This window comes from Balearica regulorum, chromosome 1 (assembly GCF_011004875.1).
Source record: "Balearica regulorum gibbericeps isolate bBalReg1 chromosome 1, bBalReg1.pri, whole genome shotgun sequence".
Taxonomy (NCBI): Eukaryota; Metazoa; Chordata; class Aves; order Gruiformes; family Gruidae; genus Balearica; species Balearica regulorum.
The window spans coordinates 11,400,922-11,425,252 of NC_046184.1; the positions used below are offsets into that span (position 1 = coordinate 11,400,922).

The following is a 24,331-nucleotide window of genomic DNA, read 5'->3' on the forward strand; positions in this document are numbered from 1 at the left end:
TTTATTTTAATTTAATTTATTTTAGTTTAGTTTAGTTTAGTTTAGTTTGCTTTGCTTTGCTTTGCTTTGGTTTTCATTCAGAAAGGGGCATTGCATGAAATCCTAAAAGACTTTGGAAGTTTTGCTGTTACCGTGTTAATGTAGTAAGCATGTTGATATGGAAGCCATCAAATATAACAGTTGTTATTCCTTACAGCCTGAAATTAAAAGAAGCCTCTGTTTCTATCTCCTACAGCACAGTGTCTCTAGAGCTAACTGCAATAAGATTATCATGCTGTTTACGGATGGTGGTGAAGAAAGAGCACAAGAAATTTTCCATAAATATAATGAAGACAAAAAAGTAAGTGATATATGAAAGATTTTACTACATTAAAAAAACAACAGAACAAAGAGGAGCATTTAAATATGGAAGTGAAAGCATTTCGGTATGTGTATGAAACACTTTTTAAAAAAGTATTTATTGAACCTTAGGGCACTTAAAGCTTTCCCAATCTATAACTTTTCCTTGAAAAGACCATAAAATATATTTAATATTTTACACCTTGTAACTCATTGGTGTCAAGCGGTAGAGAAGTATACCGTAAGCCATAAAGAATTAAACTTTATTGACATTCTTCTTGTGTAATGCTTGCATTATCAAGTGGAAACACAGGTAGCTAAATGTTATGAGATATATGTATGTCTCCTCACTGTGAATATTTTCTATGTATTTTTGTTCATCAGGCAAAGGCAAAACTACATCTTAAGGTTAAGAATCTGAACAGATTTGGACTGGAACAAACCCACATGTTTTTCCCAGTGAGGCTAATGATACCTGTGAATGTCTTAGCTGGGAGTGGGATGGCTTTCCAGTGATGGAATTTGATCTGTGGTTCAACCAGAATTATGGGCTTGACACGTGAATCACTGGATGAGTTGTGTTGTTCAGATTAGATTCGATTACTACTTGTGCTGGTTTTGATTTTAATTTTGGAATCTAATCAAACTTCTGGTCTGGCTTTTGCATACTTACAGATGTACAAATGTATGGCTGTATGCGTGTGTGTGTGTGCACGCGCGTGTGTGAAATAAATCAGCTTTGTAAATTGTCTCTTACATTTCAGTGTAAGTCGTTATATTTAGAAGATTAATCACTTTCTAAAAAAAAGTTAAATATGAGCTGGGTTCACACTATGACTAATAATTTACCTTTTCTAGTGTTTTGGGATGTGCCTGTACATGGTTTTGTTTTGGGTTGTTTTTTTTTTTTTTGGGGGGGGGTGTTTGTTTTGTTTTTCTTTTCAAAAAAAAGCAGTTAGCAGTTAGATCACAATTCACCAAGACACTTTAACAGTTGCCATGGATGCTTATGTATAAGGCAGTGGAAATATTTCACTGGATATCCTCATATGTTTGAATTAATCCCTTCAAAAGGAGAACTAGAAATGCAAGACACAATTTCCATCTCGACCAGTGATTCACTTAGTGACACTGAATAATCATTTTTTGTCTGCTTTATAATAGTCTTTCACGTAGAATTATATGGTGGAGTTTAGTTAATCTTTGTGTCTGAGCTGAAAGTACTTTTTAAACTGACAATTAGAAGGAAGAACTGAAATCATAGCAACTCATTGTGTGACACACATGGCTGTATTCTGAAAATATATGCAGAGATTCATCTTAAAATTTGGACTTGGTAGCTTTTATTGTGTTACAACAAAAGCCAACAGCTAAAGGAAATACGTGCATAAGGGAGAAGATCCATGATTCATTTCTTATTATTTTCCATTTAATTTGCCGTGTTAGGAGGAAAGCATGGTAAAATATCCAGTCCAAACAACAAAACAGATTTGTAGTGCTGAGATTTGTGGTCTTACTCACATCGTGCCTGATGATGATAAATTATTCTGTGAAGTATAATAAATGAAATGTAGGATTTACTAATTTAAAATGGTTATTTTACTGCATCTTTAGTACTGTTGATTTGCACGGTCAAGGGTTGGGTTGAGTTTTTATATACTGTTATATATAATACAATACACTCTCACTTTCTTGTTCCCCCTAGTGAATGAGGGTTTGGGGGTTTTATTGTATACAACAAATGTATAATGGTGATAACAGTCACTGGATGGATTTCTTATTATTTCTTATATAAATATATTTTCTTATATAATTAAATGCAGTGCAGATGCAATGCAAGGCAAATTTCGCACACTGGATTAAGTTCTATGTATCTGCAAATTCAAATCTTAGTAAGCACTTACATTTTGTTACTTGTCTAATAAAGAACTGGGTTGCCAGATGCCATCCCTTACTGGTTTTCTCCAAGGCAACGTTGGAAATATAAGAAATACTAAGAAAGTTTATGCAGGTATAATTTGAAGAAGCATTTGCTTTCTCCTTACAGTTTTCAATCAGTAACAATCCTTCTGTCATTGAAGGGAAATTTATGGTTGAAAAATCACGGCCCATCAGATGACATGACTTAGTACACTTGTTTGCAGTGCCCTTAGTGCAACCTGCAAGTTAGGAAGCAAAAGAATACAATAAACAATTGGAAACTACTATAAGAGCAGCCTAGAATCTAGAGGTTGGAAAATTGTCCTGTTAAATTAGAGGGGGTAATCTGTTTGAAATAGCATACAGATATATTTAAAATAATTTTCTGTCTTTAAAAATCATTTACAGTATGAATATGAGGGTTATTATAAAACTTGTGTAACACAATTTTGAAGAACGTTCCTAGTTTGAAGTGGAAAATCAGAGTTGTGTTTCACCTTTGCATGACTATTTCCTTTTATACAGCCAGATTTTATTATCACAGATTGCAACTACATGCTGTGCCTGATATTTAAAAACTGGCATGTTTACCTTTACGGTGACATTTGAGACACTCACATTAAATGTGTGAAATACCACACACGCGCTAAATTTCAGTAATGGGGGTGGTAAATTTAAATTTTATTTGCACTCATACTACAGATGGCTTCACTGAAGATAGCAATAGAAATGTAATTGAAAAGGAGGCCCAGTAGTTGCTCTCCATCCTGAGAATTTTGAATTCAGGTTAAAAATAGAAAACTAACAACAGCTCTTTGGGGCAGATTGTGCACTCTGAAATCTGTGTTTTGAAGGATTGCTCAATTTATGTGAGTAGGAAAAGACCTTAAACATACCTCATGCACTTTCAGTTGTTTGAAATTTCCTAGACCCAACTTATGGTTCTCCTCCAGCTGAGGGGTCAGATCAATCCTACCTGTGTGACCTACACAAACCTCTATCATGCTAGGAAACTTCAAACCTCATTTTGTGTGGATTTTTCTGACAATATCATTTGAGAAGAAATGGTACGCAGAGAAGTTTTCCAACATCTCAGTTCCATTAAAAATATCTGTGTGTGGTGGGCACAGAACTGCTACAATGATAGACTTCCTATGGGAGAAGGCTGCAGCTTGCTGTAACTCCACTGGGAAGCTTATGAGTGGCAGTGATTTCTTCCAAATGGGATACATTCAGCATGTCCATAGAATGATAAAATGAAATATCAATGAGAAAGCACTTGCAAAATTTTCTTCTAAAAGAAAAATACCTCCTACTGTCATTATCAAAGGAGGGAACCATTTTCTTCATTGGTTTGAATCCATTATTGCACAATTCAAATCAGTAAAACTAAAAAGAAAACTGTTAGTCTAGGCAATGGTGTATGAATCATTCTAGAAAAGGCTGAAAGTGTTAGCCCTGGCTAGAAATGACCATTGGAAAAGCCCATGACATCTCCACATGGGGTAGCCATGGGATTCTCATTAGGTGTCAGACTGAACGAATGTAATTTCCTAGGGGTACTTAAAGAGCTGAACACAGAAACAGCATCTTTCTCAATACTAGTATCATCTTTGAATAGAACTGAACAGCTGTCAAAGTGTACCCCAACAGTTCTTGCATTTCTGTGTGTGATAGACTTGTGACACAGAATATAACAGAAAGTAATTAAATTAAGGGTTGAACCGAGCAAAATTCTGGTTTCTATCTGAATGGCACGTCACATAGTTTGATAGATAAAATTTAAGCCATTTCTTAAGCTTTCTGGATTGTAGATTGTTCTCCAGCTTTCTCTACATTAGCCTTCTGTGATCTTTAGACAACCAGACACTAAGATATTTCTCATTCCTCCTGACAGTCCCCCTGTGCTGTGAATTTTCTTGGAGTGATGGTACAGGAAATCCCATCTAGAAGAAATCTTCAGCTAGCTGGTTAAACTGGCTCTCTGGCTTCTTTTCTAATCACTTCTGTCTTAAGAGTGTGTCATCTTCCAGCTGTTAATTTTAATGTATTCTATGTACTATGACATGCACAACTGGTGAAGCTAAAATATTCTGGGTGAAACTTGGGTCAGTACTTATAAATTCCACAATCCATTCATTTTTCTTTCAAAGTAAAAGTGGAAACTATGTTATTAGAGTGCTCACTGAAGAAATATCTTATTCTTAGGGCAAATTATCTATTTTTTGCCTCTTTCTTAGCTCCACTTATTAATGAAGAGCTTGCAACATATCCATTGTCCCAGCTTCTGGGTTCTTAACACAGATTAATGTCACTACATTAATGAATTCAAATATCCCATATCAGCAGTCGTCCTGCTGTGACACTCATTATCCAAATATGCTTCAGTAATAGTCAAGTTACACAATACTAAGCTATTTAAGGTAATAAATGTGTAAGTCCATGCAATAACATGTCTTTTTTTTTTTTTCTTCAGTTTTATCCCATTATGATATTAGGCACACGTTTTTCCCCATAAAGCTAAATTTTGAACCACAGCTACGTGATGGTGTGTGAAGTCCTATTCCCCCACTAGGAATCAGAGTACAGTGGGTTTTAGGATACTCTTTTTCAAAAATGTCTGTATACTGTCCTTTCAGCAAGCATCTCCTCAGCTGACATACCGCTACCATGTGTCCATGGCTGGACGAAGCTGTTGGATTAGAGCAGTTGGCCACAGCGTTTCCAGAAGTCATTCCCTGACCCCTTTGCCTTTAGACTATATAACATCACCTCTACGTTTTTTCTTAAAGGCTTCACTAAGGAAGTCATATCCATGATATTTCTTCTCCCTTTCCCACCTACTTTTCCATTCGCCCATCACATCCCCTGTGCTGTTCTATGTAGGTACACTCGTTTGTTGGGCAAGATTGCTGCAGGCTTGGGAGATGCAGCAGAAAGTGCAGCAGGGCAGAGGAGGGTTTATTTTAGGAAGAAGATCTGCATGCAAAAGAGCCGTTTCATGCCTGTGTCGACACACACGTATATACGTGTTGATACTGAGTTTGTCTTTGGGGTGCTGTTTCGTTATAAGCATGAATCCGTCTGGGTTACCACATGGCATTTTTATCTGCTGTACGAGATAAAAATCCACATAATGGTGTTGAGAACTGCAGAAAGCTAATGAAAGTTTTAATATAGCTTTGTTGAAAAGTAACCTTATCGGTCATAATAGAATCATGCGTATCTGTTACATAAAACCCCAAAGGCAGCTTATTTCCTTCAAACTTGGCATGGAAGGGGATATTTGATACTTCTATTTTTGTTGATCTTCAGTTCCAACCCACTACATTAATAGTGATTGATTCAGGGTATCGCATAGAGGTTGATGCTGCAGATGGCATAAAATGATTAATCAAAGCAACAAGGATAGGATATCACTTAATATAGAAAGCACATTATGTTTGTTTTGGGATGAAAGGAAGAAAATCAGACTGCATTTACTTATTTATACAAACAAAGTGCTACATATGGCATAACTGGTTGAGGTTAGACATCAGAAGGTTTGTCCTGGCTGGTTCTCCCTGTGTATTAACTGTGCGTTCATTCATATGAATCTGGGACTGCAGTGAAATGCCGTGTGAAGAATTGGAGGACTGGGACTTTCTGCAATGAGCAATTTAATACCTAGGCCAATGATGTTTATGTAACCTCTTCTTTAAAGTACCCAATTCCACAGCCTCCTTAGGTATTTACTTCTCTCTTTTTTTTTTCAACACCTACCTGTTTAGAAAGCTTTCCCTAAATTTCCTTAAGGCAAAATAAGCTTAGAGGTTTTTTTTTTTTTCTTTTCATTTTTACGTTCATTACAGAGAACAGTTAATTCTCATCATAATTTCCTCTTACATTTTAGGAAACCATTTTTATGTTGTCATCCTCATCCAACTTTTCTTTTCAACTTTTGTTTTTTCAACTAAACACAATAATTTCTTTCAAGCTCTCCTAAGTTGTATCTTAAATAATTTTCACTCTTTATTATTACCCCTATTATATATAATGTATATAAATTTCTTAAAACATGCTCTGGAACAGTTAGAGAAACTTTAGTGGTATCAAAAGAACAGAGTATTTTCTATGACTTTTTTTTTCATGCAGCACTTAGGTAATAAGTTATTTCACAGAAATAACTTGCCTTTTTGGAACTACATTATATTATTGAACAATATTTCTTTCTTGCTTTGCTTGGAATCTTTTTGGTCCTAATTGCTGTTTTTTTACAGGTAACCTTCAATTTCAGTTTCTGTGTTTTATTTTTCTAAGTATTTTTAGTCTTGCATTACATTAGACAGTTTCTTCTTGTATGTTTAATATATTCCTCTTCATGAATTGCTAGTTTTCTTGTAGTTCTTTGCTCTTTAGATTGTCTTCCAACAGAACTCATGTAGCTAGTTCTCTGATTGTGTTGAAGTCTGTTTCTTTATCCTTGTTTCCTCAAAATAAAAATCACTTCCTGATCTTTCACTCAAAAGATCGTTCTTCTAGATTTTCAGTTAATTCCTCCTTAAAGTTCCAAAATAAATCTAAATATTCTTGGCATCTTCTAGAATAAGAAATTTTCCTAACCCATTGCAATTCAGGAATTGTGTCTCACATCATATTGTTTTATCTGCATGAACCTGTATAATTATAACCTATATAATTAAAGCTATAAACAATTTTTTGTATGCTTCTGGTGTTTCTTGAAGGAAGTGCTGTAAGTAAATAAGAACTATGAGTGCAGCTATAGACAGAGAAGGTATAAGTTGTTCTGCTTTAAGTAAGTGCCATACAAAAGAGACTCACAAATGACATTAATTTAACAACATAAGAGTGGAGAAATTTAAAAGTTCAGAATTGGTTTCTACAGATAAAGAAGCAAAACTGAACACAAGAAAAAAAAAAAGTATGATTATGAAGATTAAGAATTACTTTTCTATAAATTTACATGCTGTATAGTCACAATTCTGACATTTGTGTATTCACTGAGTCTAGAGTTTTCCAAAGGTTAACTTTACAACATTGGTATAAAAGCGCAACTTTCTGGCAATAAACTGCAGAATTTGTCCACTTAATAGAATAAGTAATGTAACTAAGCTAGCACAACTGATTTTTTTTTTTTTTAAAGAAATATTGTTAAGTGACTGCAAAACTTGATAGAAATCTTAGTTTCTAAATGCTATATTTATTCAACTGGTGTTGAGCATTAGCTGAGCATTAGTTCATTAGTAGATGGAATTGTTTCAGATCAGATGGGACATCATCTTTGAATGAAAAGATTTGCTGATGCACTGGTGGAAAAAGCAGACGGAAATACGTAGAAGGCTTTATAATGCGACTCAAAGGGAGAAGTTACAGAGTGGGAATCTCTGTAGTAGGCAAGAGAATAAGGGAACAGCTGAAACAAGCAGATGGTAGCACAAGATGTATGCATGCAGCCGCCTAAACAGATGACAGGTTAAGAAGGAAATGAAGATTTCAAGAAACAAAGTTACAGTCCATTCAGATAACAAGAAATATGTGTTTATATATTCAAGAAGTACAACAGAGGAAAGGGATATGAAATGGGAAATGAGAAAGCAAAAGTGTAGGTGTACTGTAAACTTCACTTGAGCAAGTAGAAACCCTGTGCAACTTAAATGTAATGTATTAGATTGCTGCAGACATTGTAAGGAAGGGTTGGGTTTTAGGAGGGAATATCAATACTTGAGATGGAGGCACACTGTTTGAGAAATCTTATCAAGAGTAGAAATTATTATATGTAATTAAGAAGGCCTTTTTGTATAGCATTTTTCAAAAAATATTTCAGTTTTGACAAAAAGCAAGAAAAAATTCACCTTTCAATTAAGGGATGCGTATTGTGGTGAGAAACAAATAAAAAATACCCCAGTCTTGACTTAGAAAGTGACTTGGATTCAAAACCCTGATTAGTCTCAAAGAAAAGGCTAAAACTTGCTCTGTCATGTCCAGGAAATCACAGTCACACTCTTTAATCTTTGGCACTATACAGGGTAGAATGTAATATGCAGAGTTGAATGTGCTGTACAGAATAAATTGTCTTTAAGAGAAGAATGAGAAGCTGACTTTCCAATCTTGTACTTCCATGGTTATGGAAAATGACATTCAAATATGAGATTTTAATTATATTCTCTTGAGGTTTTCAAAAACATTTTTATAGGCCTTATTATTAAAAACCAGATTAAAATACCACAAAATTAAAAAAAAAAATAAATCTGCTATTTTTCAGAACAGAATCAGCCCCCATATGCAGTCTTTGAATTCTCAGTCTATTATGTATCTCCATTCCTCTGTTTCTATATTCAGCTTCTATTTGAAATCAGTAATTTTAGTTGAAGTCATATTCATGTTAGCCTTGTATCACATTCAAAATTATGTATTCAGTGTTCGCTGAGGCTTAGATGGGAATTCTGTGCTTCATAATCTCATTATTAGTCATGTGCAAAAGAAGACATTGAATCTATACTGACCAAAGCACCTGGAGTGCAAGCTGCAAATCTGTGGTTTGTTTGGTTTTTTGTGTTGGTTTTTTTTTTAATAATTCTGACTTTATTTAAATGGAAGTTTTGAAAAAAAAAAGAATCTGATTTATTTGCAAATGATTTTATGAAGCCACCTCTTTGCAGGTGATGAATTGTATAATGCAGACTTGCCATATTGTATTCTCAATCCTACATGTAGACAATGATACCCTCAATGATTTCTGTTGCAAACTTAGTCTAGATGCTATTTTATTTGAAAACAGAAACAAAGAGGAAACCAAAATCCTCTAAGGCAATATTTTGTCTATAATAAATTTCTCTGTATGAAGCATATTTATAAGTAAGGCTGAAGATCTTTTTTTTATTTTCTTCTTTTTCATTAAAAAGACAGACTTTGTGAGAAATTATTAAAATTCATTTATCTCACATCATAGACTGAAAAACAGTTTATATCTTGTAGCCTAAAGTGTGATTTAACTAGCGTACATTGTCTCTGCTCTCTCAGCCATTGTGAGTGCAAAATTTACATCTGACAGTCCTGAGATTTCAGGTGCAGTTTGGCAAGAAGTACTACGAGTGAGCGTGCACAGTGATTGCATTAATTGCTAACTGTGAAGGATGTTCTCCATTGCATGATTGCACATACGACTCGGTCTTTCAGCCATGCTAGGACAGTCGCCAGTTGCTGACAGCAGGCATCATCAGTACCTGCTTGTAGCACTAATGGAACGACTTACCTGCAAGCAGAGACAAGGTCAGGTTGCCCTGAGCACAGCCCTGTATGGCAATGCTGAGTTTCCAGTGCTATACAGTAGTTACTAATATTTTTTCCCACTAAAAAAAGAAAAGGGAACCAAACTTGAAGCATTTTCATCCCTAAATCTCTCTCTTCTAAGGTGATCTGAAGATACTGCTCTGTTCCCAGGTCAGTCTCCAAGAAACAGTATGTGAACAAGGGCAAAAGTCCCTTCACCTGTTCAGCCAGCATACCCTTTTTCAAGCTCACTAAATGATTTTCATTTGGAAGTTTCATGTTCCTGTGAAAATCAGGCCATTGTAAAATTAGACATGAACTTTGTATAACTGATAACTCCAGAGAGGAAGATTTCTTGTAAATGGGTTCTGCTGGAAATGAGAATTTCCGATGGCCCTTCCCTTTCCCCCTGTCCTTTTCTCTCTTCTAATACAACGGTTTGGCATTTGCCACCTTTTAGTTTCGGTCAGTGTTTTCCATGCTGTTCAAGAACTGCAGTAATGGGAGTGAGTGAAAAATGGAGGGACAAACTCTACAGACTGGATAGTTAGTATACTGTTTTCAAACAAAGACTATTTGCATGAAAAGAAAAAAGGTGGAGTACCGATTAAAATTGTTTGAAATATAAAAAAAAAATATAAAAAATATAAAATATAAAAGTGTTTGAAATATTCATTGGAATATTAAATATTCCTTTACATCCTTAGCTGATATTTGTAATATTTCTTCCCCAGGGCTTATAAGGAAAAAAAAAGGTTTAGTGTCACAACGTGAACAGTAAATATCTCTAATTTATCTGGTCCTTTCCAGCTGCTCAGCTGCCTTGAAATGTTGTTTTGACTATCAAAGAAACGCCTAAAATGCTTTACAGTGGGAATTACTTTGTCAACTCCTTTGTCTGGTTCCTGATGTGGGCCATCAAATTTACAAGGAACTCTAGGAAAAAAAAAACCACAAAACAAAACAAACTTTTTCTTCAGGGAAGGCTAAATGCTGAGTGTCAGGGAGAAGTAGCTTATGAAAAGGAGGAATTTAATTGTTTTTCATTTCAGCAAAGAAACTTAGTTATTAATATAACTAAGGAAGGAAACAAATCAACTGAGTAAATAGAACCTGGGTAGTCAAAGTAAAACATTCAACAACTGAATTGTTAATAAGATAACAGTGTAATTTCCTCATCTGAAGACTGGGAGACAGGATGAGTTGGGTAGATCACCTGATCCAAACCAAGGGGTTCACATTTAGTTCCGAGGTGATGTAGAGTGGTCCAGTGAGGACAGTATTTTCGGTGGAAATCACAGAAGCAACCAGTGTGTTGGCATCCTTTGAGCCAGAGCTACTGCCACAAATCAGCGTCACAGAAGACTACTTGAAGACTATTTTGGGATTTTTCTAGATAAAATCCGTCTCTGCCTTTCAGCAGGATGAGCTACACACACAGCAACTGCATTACACTGTATCGGAGACATCATATTAATCTAAATGTCTCAAAGCACCATTTATTTAAATTATGTAAATTACATGGTGTATATTTAAATTTATGTAAATTTATATATTAAATTTATGTAAATGACATGGAGCCAAGACATGGGCTTGGACACTGTCCTACAATCATTTATAGGGTTTAACTGTTAGTTAAACCCAGAGGTTTTCAGCCTCTGCCAACTGGCCTGCTCCCAGACAAGGTGCTGGGGCTGCTCCCGGGGCAGCGAGGAAGGGGGAAGAGGGAAGGAGCAATGATCCAGCTCCCATGCATGTCTGTGGGTTCTGCTGCCACAGTTAGTCTCGAGGCTGGAGAATGGGTCAAGGCCCAATTTTTGGCAAGGTAGACTCAGCCAGATTGACTCAAATTTAAATTCAAGCACATTGTTGTGAAGTCCTACTGGTGTTTTTGAAAGCACAGCTTTTCTCTTTCTTCCCACTGTTCTTGAAACTAACACTGCAAAAAGCTAATAAAACAGCCTATTCATATCTACACCTGGCAAATGTTGAGATTAAAAACTTCACCTTATTTGTGGAGACAGTGTAGTACAGAGGACATAGCATCCTCATTGTCGTGTAATATTTCTACATTAAGTTATTGTGAACATACAGAATTGAATAATTACGCTTGTACTTCTGTGATACTTCCGGCTCATCAAGGATTAAGTCTAAACTAGGTAAGGACTTAAAGGATCACATAATCAGTGGTCCATCTATCTAATTATAATTAGTTTAGCAGATGTAGATTAGTAGGTATCATAGGGTATTTATACCTTGCTAGTTTGAGGCGTATGGCAGAGGAGGAAGGGGCACTATGTGCTGGCCCTTTAGTGAGTAAGGAATGAGTTGCTGTGGTTCCACAAGGTGGCACTAAGAAGATGTAGAACAGTGTCACTGAATGAATATTTTTCGTACTTCTGTGAGAGTGATAATTCTGAATTTTTTCATTATGTTAACCATAATAGTGTTTTCAACCTCTGCACTAGAAAATATGCCCGTTTTCAAGCAGGCATGTTTTCTTTCTGAGGAAACAAAGAAGCTGGATGAAACCACTTTTTTAATTTTTGAAACACTTTGCAATTCTCAAAACATGTTTCAGAGATTCATGACATTCACTTTAAAGACTTCTTCAGGGAACACGCGGCTTTCATTGTATGCATATGTTATGAAGGTATCAGGTATAATCTTCAGTTGTTAGTTCCTTTTGTAGAGTAATAGTGTATAACTACACCACACATCAGTGTTTTTGGATCTATTTTCCAAATATGTTAAGACCATTAAATGGTTTTGGGCCCATATTATCAGTATAGAATCATATCCAAAGTAAGTGAGATTCTCCAATAATCTCCTAATATATAACAAACTTAATTTTTCTTTTTATTTTAAGATAGAAGAAGGGTTAACATTAAATTGTAATGTGAGCTAATTTTTAGAGTGTCATTATTTCTTTTCTTTATTAGACTATAATTACACAGACTATAATTAGACTATGAATTCGTAAGTTAGCATTGCAGCTTGAAGTTTGCAGTTGAATTGTAGTGAATGAAAGATATTAATGATAGAGAAGACTGCAAATATACATGGAAAGTCTGAGAGAAATAATTCACTGTGCATAAGTGTCTAGAAAAGTAGTGCCTACTAGTCTTTAAACACGTGCCTCAATTAGAGCATTTTTCCATTGGTGTCAAGGGGATTACTTGCATGGTTAAATGCCTTGCTGAATCAGAACATAGAGGGTCAGTTATGGAAAGACTTGAGTAGGTGTTTTATCAAATGCATTCATATTCTCTTCATGTCTATAAATTAAAAGATGTCCAGCCTGCTATTATCTTTGCACCTAAATACTTAAGAGCTAAACTCTTATTGCTTCCTGTGTGGGTTTTTCTCCCCAATTTCCCCAAGTCTACACATATTTTCAGAGAGTACCCAAATCAAGAGGCAGATCCCAAAGTAGTCATAAGTATCAAAAACACAACTTGATACATTTCTGTAGGTGTATCATGCCATTCTTCATGTTTCCTAACTTGATATAAAACTGTGAATTCTGCATTTTGAGTTCCAGATCTTTAAAACTTCACAACCTTAGCATCTGATGAGGTTTCAAACCCTGCAAAATGTGTAGGCAGTCTAAGAGACACATACGAAAGCCTAAATCTCCAACTTCTGAACTTTCTTGAGCCTGGTATTCAGAGCAGTGGAATTTGCTCAGACTGAGAAATAGGAACTCAGACCTCTTTTATCTGAGCATTGAACTCTCATTTAGAAGATTAGAGGTACCACTGTCACAGTCATTTGGAAAAGAGTGAGCCCTGCTCAATCTGTCACAATCAAACCAGCTTTACTCTTACATGTGAATCACTCCGCTGTATCCGTACTAATAACCAATCCAAGACCAGGGTGCAGGCTGGAGAAATGTCCACAATTATCCACACTGTTTAATTGTTAACAGACCCAATAGTATGGATCTTGGCCTGTGGCTATCAACTCTTTTGAACAAAGCCTGGGTTCCATTCTGGGGGGGCACAAGCCAGGGCCTGTTCCCAGAAGACATTATGATGAGATCACCCAATATAGGGGGTGGGACAGGCAGGGAGGAAGGCAACATAATTTACCCGTAGAGATGTGAGCCATGCTGTTCCACTTGCCCTCATGGCCTGAGTAAGAAAATGGGTTATGCCCCATTTTATTTACTACATAAACATAGCCTAAGGGACTCCAAAACTTCCCGCTAGCACATCATTGTGAGTCTTACCCCTGCTGTTCAACACACAAATTTTATGTTTCTTCTCCCTGTGCCACTTCACATTTATAGATATAACCCAAAGGGTTCAGGCTTGCATCCCTGGAAGTTCTGAATTGAGCAGTTCAGCATGATAGATTATGGACCAGAATTTAGGTGAAACGCTGTATTTGGTGCTTCCTATTGGCTCATCCTAGGTGGTTTCCTAATTTGTATATAGGATTTTCAGATCATCCTCTGAAGCTCTGTTCTCAGTTTAAATTGGTCATAAATGCCTTCTGGTCTCAGTTAGTTCATAGCAGGATCCAAAATCATCTTCAGATTTCTGCCCACAGATGTAAAGACAGTAAGGAAAAAAAATGCATTCATGGTTTTAACTGTGGCAGCTTGAAAACCACATAACATTTCCCTGACCTACAGCAGATTGTACCAAAACGATTAAGTGGTTTAAAGGCTATACTTACAAGCAATTTAGAAGATGGAGTACATAATGGAATTTAGAAAAGCAGTTTTATTATTTTATTCAGAAAAATAGGCTTTGTGTATTGTCTTATTATTTCAGAAGTGTACCTATTAAACATAAATGGCAAACAATTTTTCATCATATCTGATAATCTATAAACACATTAGTGGGAAAAATAATTTCCTGGATCATGCTGGAATTACTGAATTATTCCTCTATACCACAGCTTCTCTTGGTCTATAGTAAAATAAATTATCTGTGAATCTTTACCTGCAGTTATAAAGGTCAGATTAAAATATTCTGAAATCATACTATCACCATGAAAACTAAAGTTACATGATTTGATGAGACCAATTTTTGTCTCAGTATGTCTGTTTGCCTAGTGGTAGAGAAAGATGCCCTCTTGCTGTTTTTACATGATAGACATAAATTGATGGGATTCATCTTGCCTACATCTAGTGGAGAAAATTAATCGTATGGCTCTCTTGATATCTGATAAAGAGACATATATCTCCAAAGGTCAGTTAATGTCCTCTTAAACAGAGAAGTAAAGAGATGCACATAAATGGTTATTAGCTCTCTCACTGCAATAGCACAGAGTTCATGACAAATAATTTCTCTGTCAAAAAATATGTATGTTCAACCACTCTGAACTGCTTGCAGAGTGATTGCAGTTTTCCACACTCTCGTAGTCCTACACAAATTGCATTGACATATATGCAGTGGTCTAAACAGAAAGGGTGATTTTGTGCCCAGTTACCACTTTGGATTAACTTCACTCAAGCTGTTATTTTTTTGTAATTCTCATAACATGATACACTCAAAGGAAAAGTCTAATTTAATCTTGCTTTATTTTATTCCAATAGCAAAATGAAGAAATAGGTAAAAAGCAACTGAAATCTGTAGGGAAAGCAGCCTTTTCATGGGTAGCTCGTCATTTCTGTCTTCATCACAACTCTCTTGAGTGCCATTATCCTCTAATATTTGTATCAGTCAGAATCCTTCTTCTCACCTTGACTTTTATGAGCTTATTCTGCTACAGAGAAATACAAAATCAAAAGCAAATTAATTATATAATTAGGCAATTGTGTTTTCTTTAATACAGTACTTCTTCCTGACTTTTCTGTCTACCACTTCCTCTGATTAGGAGTTGCATTTTTGGTTTTTTTCCTTTTATGTCCTTCATAGGATCCTAGGGTAAGTCAGGTTGCAAGGGACCTCAGGAGGTTTCTAGTCCAATATTAGGAATAAGATCAAGCCAGGTTGCTCAGGGCTTTGTCTAGTCTGGTCTTTAAAACCTCAAAGGAGTCAGACTTTACAGCCTCTCTGGGTACCTCGTGCCACTCACTGTCCGTACTTACATAACTTCTACATTTGTTTTGCTTGTTAATAAATATATTGTTCTACTATATACTGTAAATTAGTAGTGCAAAGAATAAAATATTTTGTGTTTTCCCCCGCAAGATTAGTTTCAGAGTGAGAAAAGTATAGAGAATTAGCTACCCGTTGCCAGCACATGATATATTTTTGACAGAACTAATGCAGCTCTGGACTCGAACTCTCGGTGGTAGAAATTAGGACTTTTATATTTCAGAACAGTTTCCAGACTGTATCTGACTGGGTTGGCAGAGAAGGTTAGACTCTGTCTCTAGTTCTTCTCCATTCAAGTTTTCTAGAACTACTTTATTTTGAATAGTCCCATTGAAAATCAGAAAGTGGGATGGCTCCTATTTTTTTTTTCTGATTGTTCCAATGTTCCAATTTTTTTATTGTTTTGGAAGTTATATTTCTTTATGAAGAGAATAAATGGATCTCCTCTGTATGGAGGCAAGATTGCCCTTTCCCTGAGAAATGGTTTGGGGGACAGAAGTGTCCATCTGCTGGTGTGGCTAGTATCATAGAATCATAGAATCATAGAATCATAGAATGGTTTGGTTTGGAAGGGACCTCAAAGATTATCTAGTTCAAACCCCCCCTGCCACAGGCAGGGACACCCTCCACTAGACCAGGTTGCCCAAAGCCCCATCCAACCTGGCCTTGAACACTTCCAGGGAGGGGGCATCCACAGCTTCTCTGGGCAACCTGTTCCAGTGCCTCGCCACCCTCACAGTCAAGAATTTCTTCCTAACATCTAATCTAAATCGACCCTCCTTCAGTTTAAACCCATTACCCCTTGTCCTGTCACTACACTCCCTGATAACCAGTCCCTCCCCAGCTTTCCTGTAGGCCCCTTCAGGTACTGGTAAGCCGCAATTAGATCTCACCGGAGTGTTCTTTTCTTCAGGCTGAACAACCCCAACTCTCTCAGCCTGTCCTCATAGAAGAGGTCCTCCAGCCCTCTGATCATCTTCGTGGCCTCCCCTGGACTTGCTCCAACAGGTCCATGTCTCTCCTGTACTGAGGCCCCCAGAGCTGGACGCAGTACTCCAGGTGGGGTCTCACAAGATCCGAGTAGAGGGGCAGGATCACCTCCCTTGACCTGCTGGTCACACCTCTTTTGATGCAGCCCAGGACACGGTTGGCTTTCTGGGCTGCAAGCGCACACTGCCGGCTCATGTTGAGCTTGTCATCAATCAATACCCCCAAGTCCTCCTCGGGGCTGCTTTCAATCCATTCCTCGCCCAGCCTGCAGTTGTGCTTGGGATTGCACCAACCCACGTGCAGGACCTTGCACTTGGCCTTGTTGAACTTCATGTGATTCACACAGGCCCACCTCTCCAGCCTGTCAAGGTCCCTCTGGATGGCATCCCTTCCCTCCAGCGTGTCGACCACACCACACAGCTTGGTGTCATCGGCAAACTTGCTGAGGGTGCACTCGATCCCACTGTCCATGTCACCGACAAAGATGTTAAATAGTGCCGGTCCCAGTACCGACCCCTCAGGAATGCCACTCGTCACTGTTGAGAGAGCAAGAGCCATAGCAAAAGGAGCCAGGAGCCTGCAGCCTGCGCAGAAGCAGAACCTAAGAAGCTGCAGAGAAGCACAGGGAAAAAATAACCAGGCCTCGGTGGTGATGGAAAATAACTTCTTAGGATCAAAGAGTACTTGGCAGTTTGTTTCAACTCAGAAATCCACTTAGTTTTTTGAAACAAAACTTGAAAGGAAGGATAGGCAAAAGGAGAGGTGCTCACATCCATTGTGGCTGATCTAGTTGTTCCAAGTGTTCTCAGTCATAATTTCCCTATTAAAAGTAATTAAATCTTTTATTAGTTTAAAAGCCTTCTGTCTTCTTTGGAGAGATGTCTATAAGGAAAAGGTATAGATGCAGCTCAGTCCTTTGGCCGACTCTCGGTCCTGTCACAGAAAATGTTAGCACAGAGCATGTTTTTTTCTAAAATTGTCTGGTTTAATTTGACTTGCTGACTCATTTTTCCAGCTGGTCTGTCATTCTACTCAATTCCAGATGAGGCAATAGGAAAAAAACCCTCTTTTGAATGTTCCACCCTCTTGCCAAACCAAGTAACAATTAAAAACTCCAATTTTCATTGCAGTTTTTTATCTCTTAATTATCCAAGGAACAGTAAATCAGATATATTGTCCTCTGCTTGTTGTCAATAATTTAACTTCTAAAATCTAAATTCTTTATAGATTAGTTGCAGATTTGACATGCTGCTTCTTTTCCCTAAATTACATACCATTTCGCAACTTGAGTCCAATGCAGTGTTTCATTTTTACATTTGAGATCAAATGTTAGACAGTCCAGTCTAATTGACTCATGTGTTTTATACACACACAAGCAAACCCACATGTCTCTGTCTTAACTTAAGTAGTCACTTTTAATCCAAAAGAGACATCAGGTCACTCAACTACTGGCCTTTAGTGGGGTTTTTCTTATTTCACGATAATTTTTGAGAAGAATGTAATTTGAATCAAGTGTTTAGTGAACACTGAACTGGGAGCACTGGTGAGTCCAAAAAAGAAAAGGAGTATAATAGGCAGGGACCTTGTGAGCTGAGAGATACTGATAGAAAATAACATTGTGATATTCAACTTGGAAAAAACAGATGGTGATTAAATAGAAACAGAAGGATCCATTAGAAGAGTTGTACCTGATATTTTGTAAAAGAGGTCAAGAACAAACAGGTGATGGCAAATGTAACTGGAGTTTACAATGTGATACAGTATTAAAAAAATAAATGAGATTCAGACATACCGGGTGAAGTCATGTTCACACTATCAATACTGATATTTTCAAGGTAATAGAAGGCATTTTTCATCTGTCTCTGTCCACATGAACTATGAGAACAAAATTTGGTCGTCACACATGTACGGTCATTCCCATACCTCTCCACGTAAACAGAACTGACTTGTTACTGAGAAATAACCCTGTATGGGATAGTCTTATTAGTTTTATTGAAAAACTTCAAATTATGTCTGTATTTTAAAAACCCAAGCACCTGAATCAGCATTCAGTGCAGCAGAATAGTTGCTTTAGTTCTGCTTTTAACTACAGAAACAATGGGTTTGTATGGATAGAGCAAATCAAAACATATTGTTAATTAAAAATTACATCTAGCGCAAAGCTTTGTTCACCCTTCTTGCATATAGGGGTCAACACTAATAAAGTTGCATCAATTTCTAGCTGCTGACTGATGATTTGGAGCTATTCCTACAGCTCTTGGTTCATATGTAAGCTCTGTCACATAATTTTTGTTGCTTGTTTGACAAATGAAGGTCTAGGTTGTAATCACACATGCTAAATAGTGTGATGAAAATTTGTATAAATAATAATTTAAAAACTTAGCAATGATCAGTAGTTTACAAGGATTCTCTGCAATTTTATATTGTGAATATTATCCAAAGAAAATGTTACTTTATTACTCAGTTATAGCCTACATGTAAATTATGGTTTAATTTTAAACATAGTCATCAAGTTCCATAGAAATTAATTCATATTCTGATTTCATGTTGTGATTTGTGATTTGTAAAGTGAAGTGGTAAAGTTAATGGTCCGTAAGGAAAGAGATGCCTGAAAAGCAAAGGCAGTCTGGTCCTCGGACACTCCTTCAGAGGGACATGATAACAGTGAACAGCTTATTAAAACTGCTGGGAAAAATATTTTCCCTACATTTTTCAGAAAGGCTCAGCTTCTGAGCTAAATATTCAAATATATAATATTTGTAGCTTTTCTACATGTCTTGTAGGATTTTTAATCTGTGTACAGCAATACTGTTTGGTTTTGGTTTGGGTGGTTTGGGGTTTTTTTCCATTCAAATTAGTCAATTTGCTTGGAAAATAATTTAAGCTGAAACCCACTTTCTGTCCAAAACTTGGATATAATTTGTTGAATCTTCTGAAGCCATGACTCCCCTCAGTTACTGAGATATATTGGAGTTGCTTTGGCTAAACAGAATTATGCTTATAAAGCATATAGCTGTAATGAATATCAAGAACTTAAAGTGAAATATCAGCTGCTTAACCCTTCCATGGAACTCTGTGAAAGTAACTTTTCAATCATGAAAAGATTGAAAGTCTGAGCAAAATGAAAATTTGTTTTCTGAAGTATCTGAATATTTATCTTCTTTTCCAGAAATTATTTTATATCCTAAAAAAATCCTCTTTTGTATTGCTTTGAATTCTACTGCCATGCACAAGTTCATTTTAATTCATTGGTGAGCAGATAAGATTCATAGAAGTTTCCATCAACTAATTTAACAAAACCTGAAGAGTTATAATTACCACCCAAGGGAAAAAAAAATAAAAATTAAATGGTTCATGGACCAAAATACTTAATAAGAATATATAAAATATCATAATAACAGTGTATCTATTATATTGATAAAAAAAGGAAAATACATATTTTTCTGTTGAAATATATGAAAAATCCAAGTATCATTAACGTGAGAGTCACAGCTAATTAATGGCATATAGTTGAGTTATATGCACTGTTTTTTAACTTGTATAGGTACGTGTGTTCACATTTTCTGTTGGTCAACATAATTATGACAAAGGACCCATACAGTGGATGGCCTGTGAAAATAAAGGTACTGTGTTTTTCTTTGAGACTATTCTTTGCTAGCGCTTTGGATAGGCAATATCTTTATTCTTCTCTAAAATTGCAGATTTTTTGTCAGCTTGATTTTTGAGCTTTATTATATTTTTCAATAAAAGTTCCAAAAAGCTATTTGATGAAATAATGTGTATATGCATATATGGATATAAAGAATAAGCTTGCATATTTATTTATTTATTATTATTATTTAAAATTTTATATTGTAAGAAAAATATCACAGTATTTTTATAACAATAATAAGATCATATTATGGTTCAGTTTTGAGAAATCTTATTGTGATAGCCATCTAAGAAAAGATGGAACTGATGACAGATAAGAAATTGAGCAAAGCTGTTTTATATTAATGGGTCTGGACAAAGGGAATTTTTCTTTAGTTGGTTGGCTGGTTGAATTTCTTTCTGTTTTTCTCCAAAGCTTACAAGGGACCAGATGACTTGCATTATTTTTTGCCTTTTTAATGAAAATATCAAATTTATTCTTGCTGTGATTTCTTAGCTTCTAAAAGGATCTTCTATTTTTTTTATATTTTGATCTTGATATCTTTATGTAGGAAAAAAAATAAAAGGTGAAAGTAAGGAAGTAAAATGCTTTCTCCTAAAATTTCTACATGAAAAATGTGATCACAAACATTTACAAAGAGTGTGAAAAATAGGTGTCTCAAATACATTACAGTATAATTATGGAACAAGAGAGAAGAACTAAATACAGATAAATAGAAAATAGAGAAATTATCAAACAATATTAGTCAGTATTTTAAATAGAGCTATTCCCAGGCCTGACTGAAAATGTATTTTGCAAATTAGTGAGAAGCAAGAGGTGAGAGGGGGGATAGATTAGAAAGGGTCTTGCAAATTAAGACTACCGTGGAGGGAGGATGAGATGTGATTCTGAGGGATGAGAATAACATAAAACAAAGATAAGAGAAAGAGAAAGATATAAATACAGAAACAAATAATGATAGAGAAGAATCCATAGCCTGTGTGAATAGCATACTCATAACCTCATGAGTCCGTCAGTATGTTGGCAAGTTATGCAGAAGATACTACAACTTCATGAAGAGCAGATTGTATTGTCAGATAATTACAGAAACGCATTTGTTTTTTGAACAGGGATTTTTTTTACTAATGTCTTTGTATCTCAAAATATTCTGTGCATGCAAAGTCCATTGTTTTAAAACAAATGCAGCCCAGCTGGCTTAAAGCATAACCACCTATGTCATCTTATTATCAAGGCAAAATGACCATAATCTTCTGTCCAAAATTGATGTGATTATTTGTTTGCACATCCAAAGAAGCAAAGTTTTATTCAATTTTTCCTTAATTAAAAATTTATTTTACTATCGAGCCACGGATTGCTTAAGGGAAAGTAAATGACTAAGCTCAGTGTTCTTATGTCTCCAGTCCTCCCTCGTTCCTTCCAATTTTACTTGCAAAATCATGTGGTCTGAAATGGGATGTCAGAACCTGGATCAGGAGCTCTGTGTACTGGTCTTTTCAGTCTTGTTGGTGCATATGGGCAATATTTTTAATTCGAACAAATACTTGATAGAATCAATGTTGAATAAAGACAAATGATGTTTAGTTAGAAGAAATACCAGTTTGATTTTTTCATCCTTTCCACAGAGTGCGTTATATTTTTCTTCTGTGAACTTCATTATTGTGGCAGACTGTAGCTATACTTGCATTCCTATATGCATTCAGCACATAATTATGTTGCTGTCACAGTATATTAAAATGACCATTAAATATACTTGCACATCAGAGTAACTGGGAATTCAGGAGTACAAATTCAGTAAATTATTTTTAAGAACATCAGACAACAGAAAAACATTATATCCTTCAGAGTAACTAGCTTGGCCTATATGGCATGGTGATATGTGGCCATGCGTTTTGGTGGCATGCATTGAAAAAGTATTCCAGTCATACATGGTGATTTCTATAAAAATTAAATTAGAAATTGCAAGCTAACTGAAATTCCTCAAGATTAAGAGACTAGCAGTATTAAAATGGTATTATTTCTGTTCCATGTTTTAGGTTATTATTATGAAATTCCATCCATTGGAGCCATAAGAATAAACACCCAGGTAAGTGTGTTGGCCAAATCTAGATACAGTTATAACGCAAAGAAGTGGAGTAATTCCTGTTCTTAAATATGTTGCATTTTACCTCTGTTTGAACCAATTAAATTTTTTGAATTGAGAAATTTTAAATTGAGAACTGAGAAAAAAATTAAGGCCTTCTTTTATATATGAGTCATCATGCTGTTAAAGTATTCTAATTTATTTATTTATTTTTAGTAGTTTCAGTGAGCCAATTTACAATGTGATCCCTGTTTCCCTGCCCAGGTGGCCCACAGCAGCTTGCATGCCTACTAGTCATGCTAGCATCCTCTAAAGCAAGCTGACCATGTGCACACAACATAACGTTTGAAGTGACCTGTGTCCTGCAGACCTTCTCTGCACAAGGACTGTGTTTTGGGCTCAGTTTTCCTCCTGGCCTTACATGGTCCCTCATTGATCTTGATCCCTTGGTCCCTCTTGATCCCATGTCTCTACATGGCAACAATGTTTTCATAAAGTTCTATAAAATCACTAATTTTTTGTAACCTATCTAGACATTCATAGTCTGCCTCCTGCCGTACTTACAGCATGTTCCTAAGGGTTTGTATTACGTGGAGAAGGCTGTGGATGTGTGTGAAGGCATAGGCCTGCTAGAGTATCTGAACTCAGCTGGGCAGAAACAGTGACCTGGTACAATCCTGCTTACAGGAGAGGTTCCTGGATTGATCCAACCAATCTGGGAGAGACGTCAGTTTTATCCTTCAAAAATAATGCAAGACAATTTTAGCAGCCATGCGTGTAGATAATTAAGGGCACAGCACCCTGGAATTATATGATGTGATCCAAACTGACAGTATAGATGAACAGATATTATTTTCAGTTATCTGAAAGTCTGTGTATTCACAAGTCCAGAAAAGAAGAGAAATATCATAGCAATTCTTTGTCCTTCCAAGGCCAGACATGACATTTTTTGGCAGAAAATAAGAGTCCTTTTCTTGGCTTGATTCTCTTAAACTCTTCCAGACAGTGTCTGGCAAGAGATATCCCTAATATGATCAGACAAATAGAAAAGGTTGAAGACTGAAACAAGTTTGATGGCATCAACTCCCAAACAAGACCAGACGTCTGACATCTCATAAGATGTCAGCTTTAGCCGTACTCCTGAACCGAAGGAAGGCAAGGACTATGAGGTTTTAAAATTCTAAATTTTTTGTTTCAATAGATGTTATGCACATTCTTGCTCTAGGAGGTTAACATACCCAGCTGCTGCATCACTCACCCTCCATTGCCCACTCTCTTTTCTGGGTTGAAGGTTCTGCGATCTGCTTGTAATTTCATAATGTAATTAGCAATTAATTTTGAAACAGAAAAAGTTGTAATTCTCAATTCATGGAAAGAGAGCGGCAGTTATGGATGTATAAGGTCCATGTGACTGAGACTGAAATACAGGAATTTCCTTGGCAGTAAATACTGCAAACTGAGTCTGAATTATTTAATTTAAAGAAATTAAATTTAAAGAAGTAATTAAATACTACTCCTTTATTACTGGTGAATTTTGACTTTTTTTTTTTTACTGGTCTTTTCATTGTTTTTATTTTATTATTTTTTATTTTTTATACTGTTTCTGGACTTGATCTAATAACTGCCTTCTGATGAGTTTATTACACTTTTTGGCAGGAATATCTGGATGTTTTGGGAAGACCAATGGTTTTAGCTGGAGAGAAAGCCAAACAGGTCCAATGGACAAACGTCTATCTGGATGCTCTGGTATGATCTGTATTTATCTGGTATTTATCTCTAGTAGTAAGAATCTTGTCAAATCAGTAACCATAGGAGTCCATTTTCAACAGTCCTGAGGACTCAATTTCCTAGTTACAAACATAATATTCTCACTTTTCCAACATCTGTAGACTACAATAGAGCAATTTGCTAAACATGCTGGTCATTACTTGCACTTAGTATCCTCCTAAGTGTCCTGAAATTTAACAGAGAAAAGCAATTTATCCTACGCACAGATCTTTAAGTGTAGGTCATTGCCGTCCTCAA

The 24,331-nt window shown here is 36.1% G+C and overlaps 1 protein-coding gene across 8 annotated transcripts in view; it reads left to right on the forward strand.

Moving 5' to 3' along the window:
* Window positions 1-24,331, forward strand: part of CACNA2D1 (calcium voltage-gated channel auxiliary subunit alpha2delta 1) — a 419,572-nt gene that overhangs the window by 338,501 nt on the left and 56,740 nt on the right. For all 8 annotated transcript variants that reach the window (XR_012838476.1, XM_075771894.1, XM_075772138.1 and 5 more), the window contains exons 12-15: window positions 236-340; window positions 20,119-20,197; window positions 22,260-22,309; window positions 23,963-24,052. Coding sequence is in view for 7 of the 8 variants with exons in the window: in XM_075771894.1 (XP_075628009.1) it covers window positions 236-340; window positions 20,119-20,197; window positions 22,260-22,309; window positions 23,963-24,052 (324 nt within the window). In the remaining variant the exon portion in view is untranslated. The remainder of the gene's footprint in view (window positions 1-235; window positions 341-20,118; window positions 20,198-22,259; window positions 22,310-23,962; window positions 24,053-24,331) is intronic.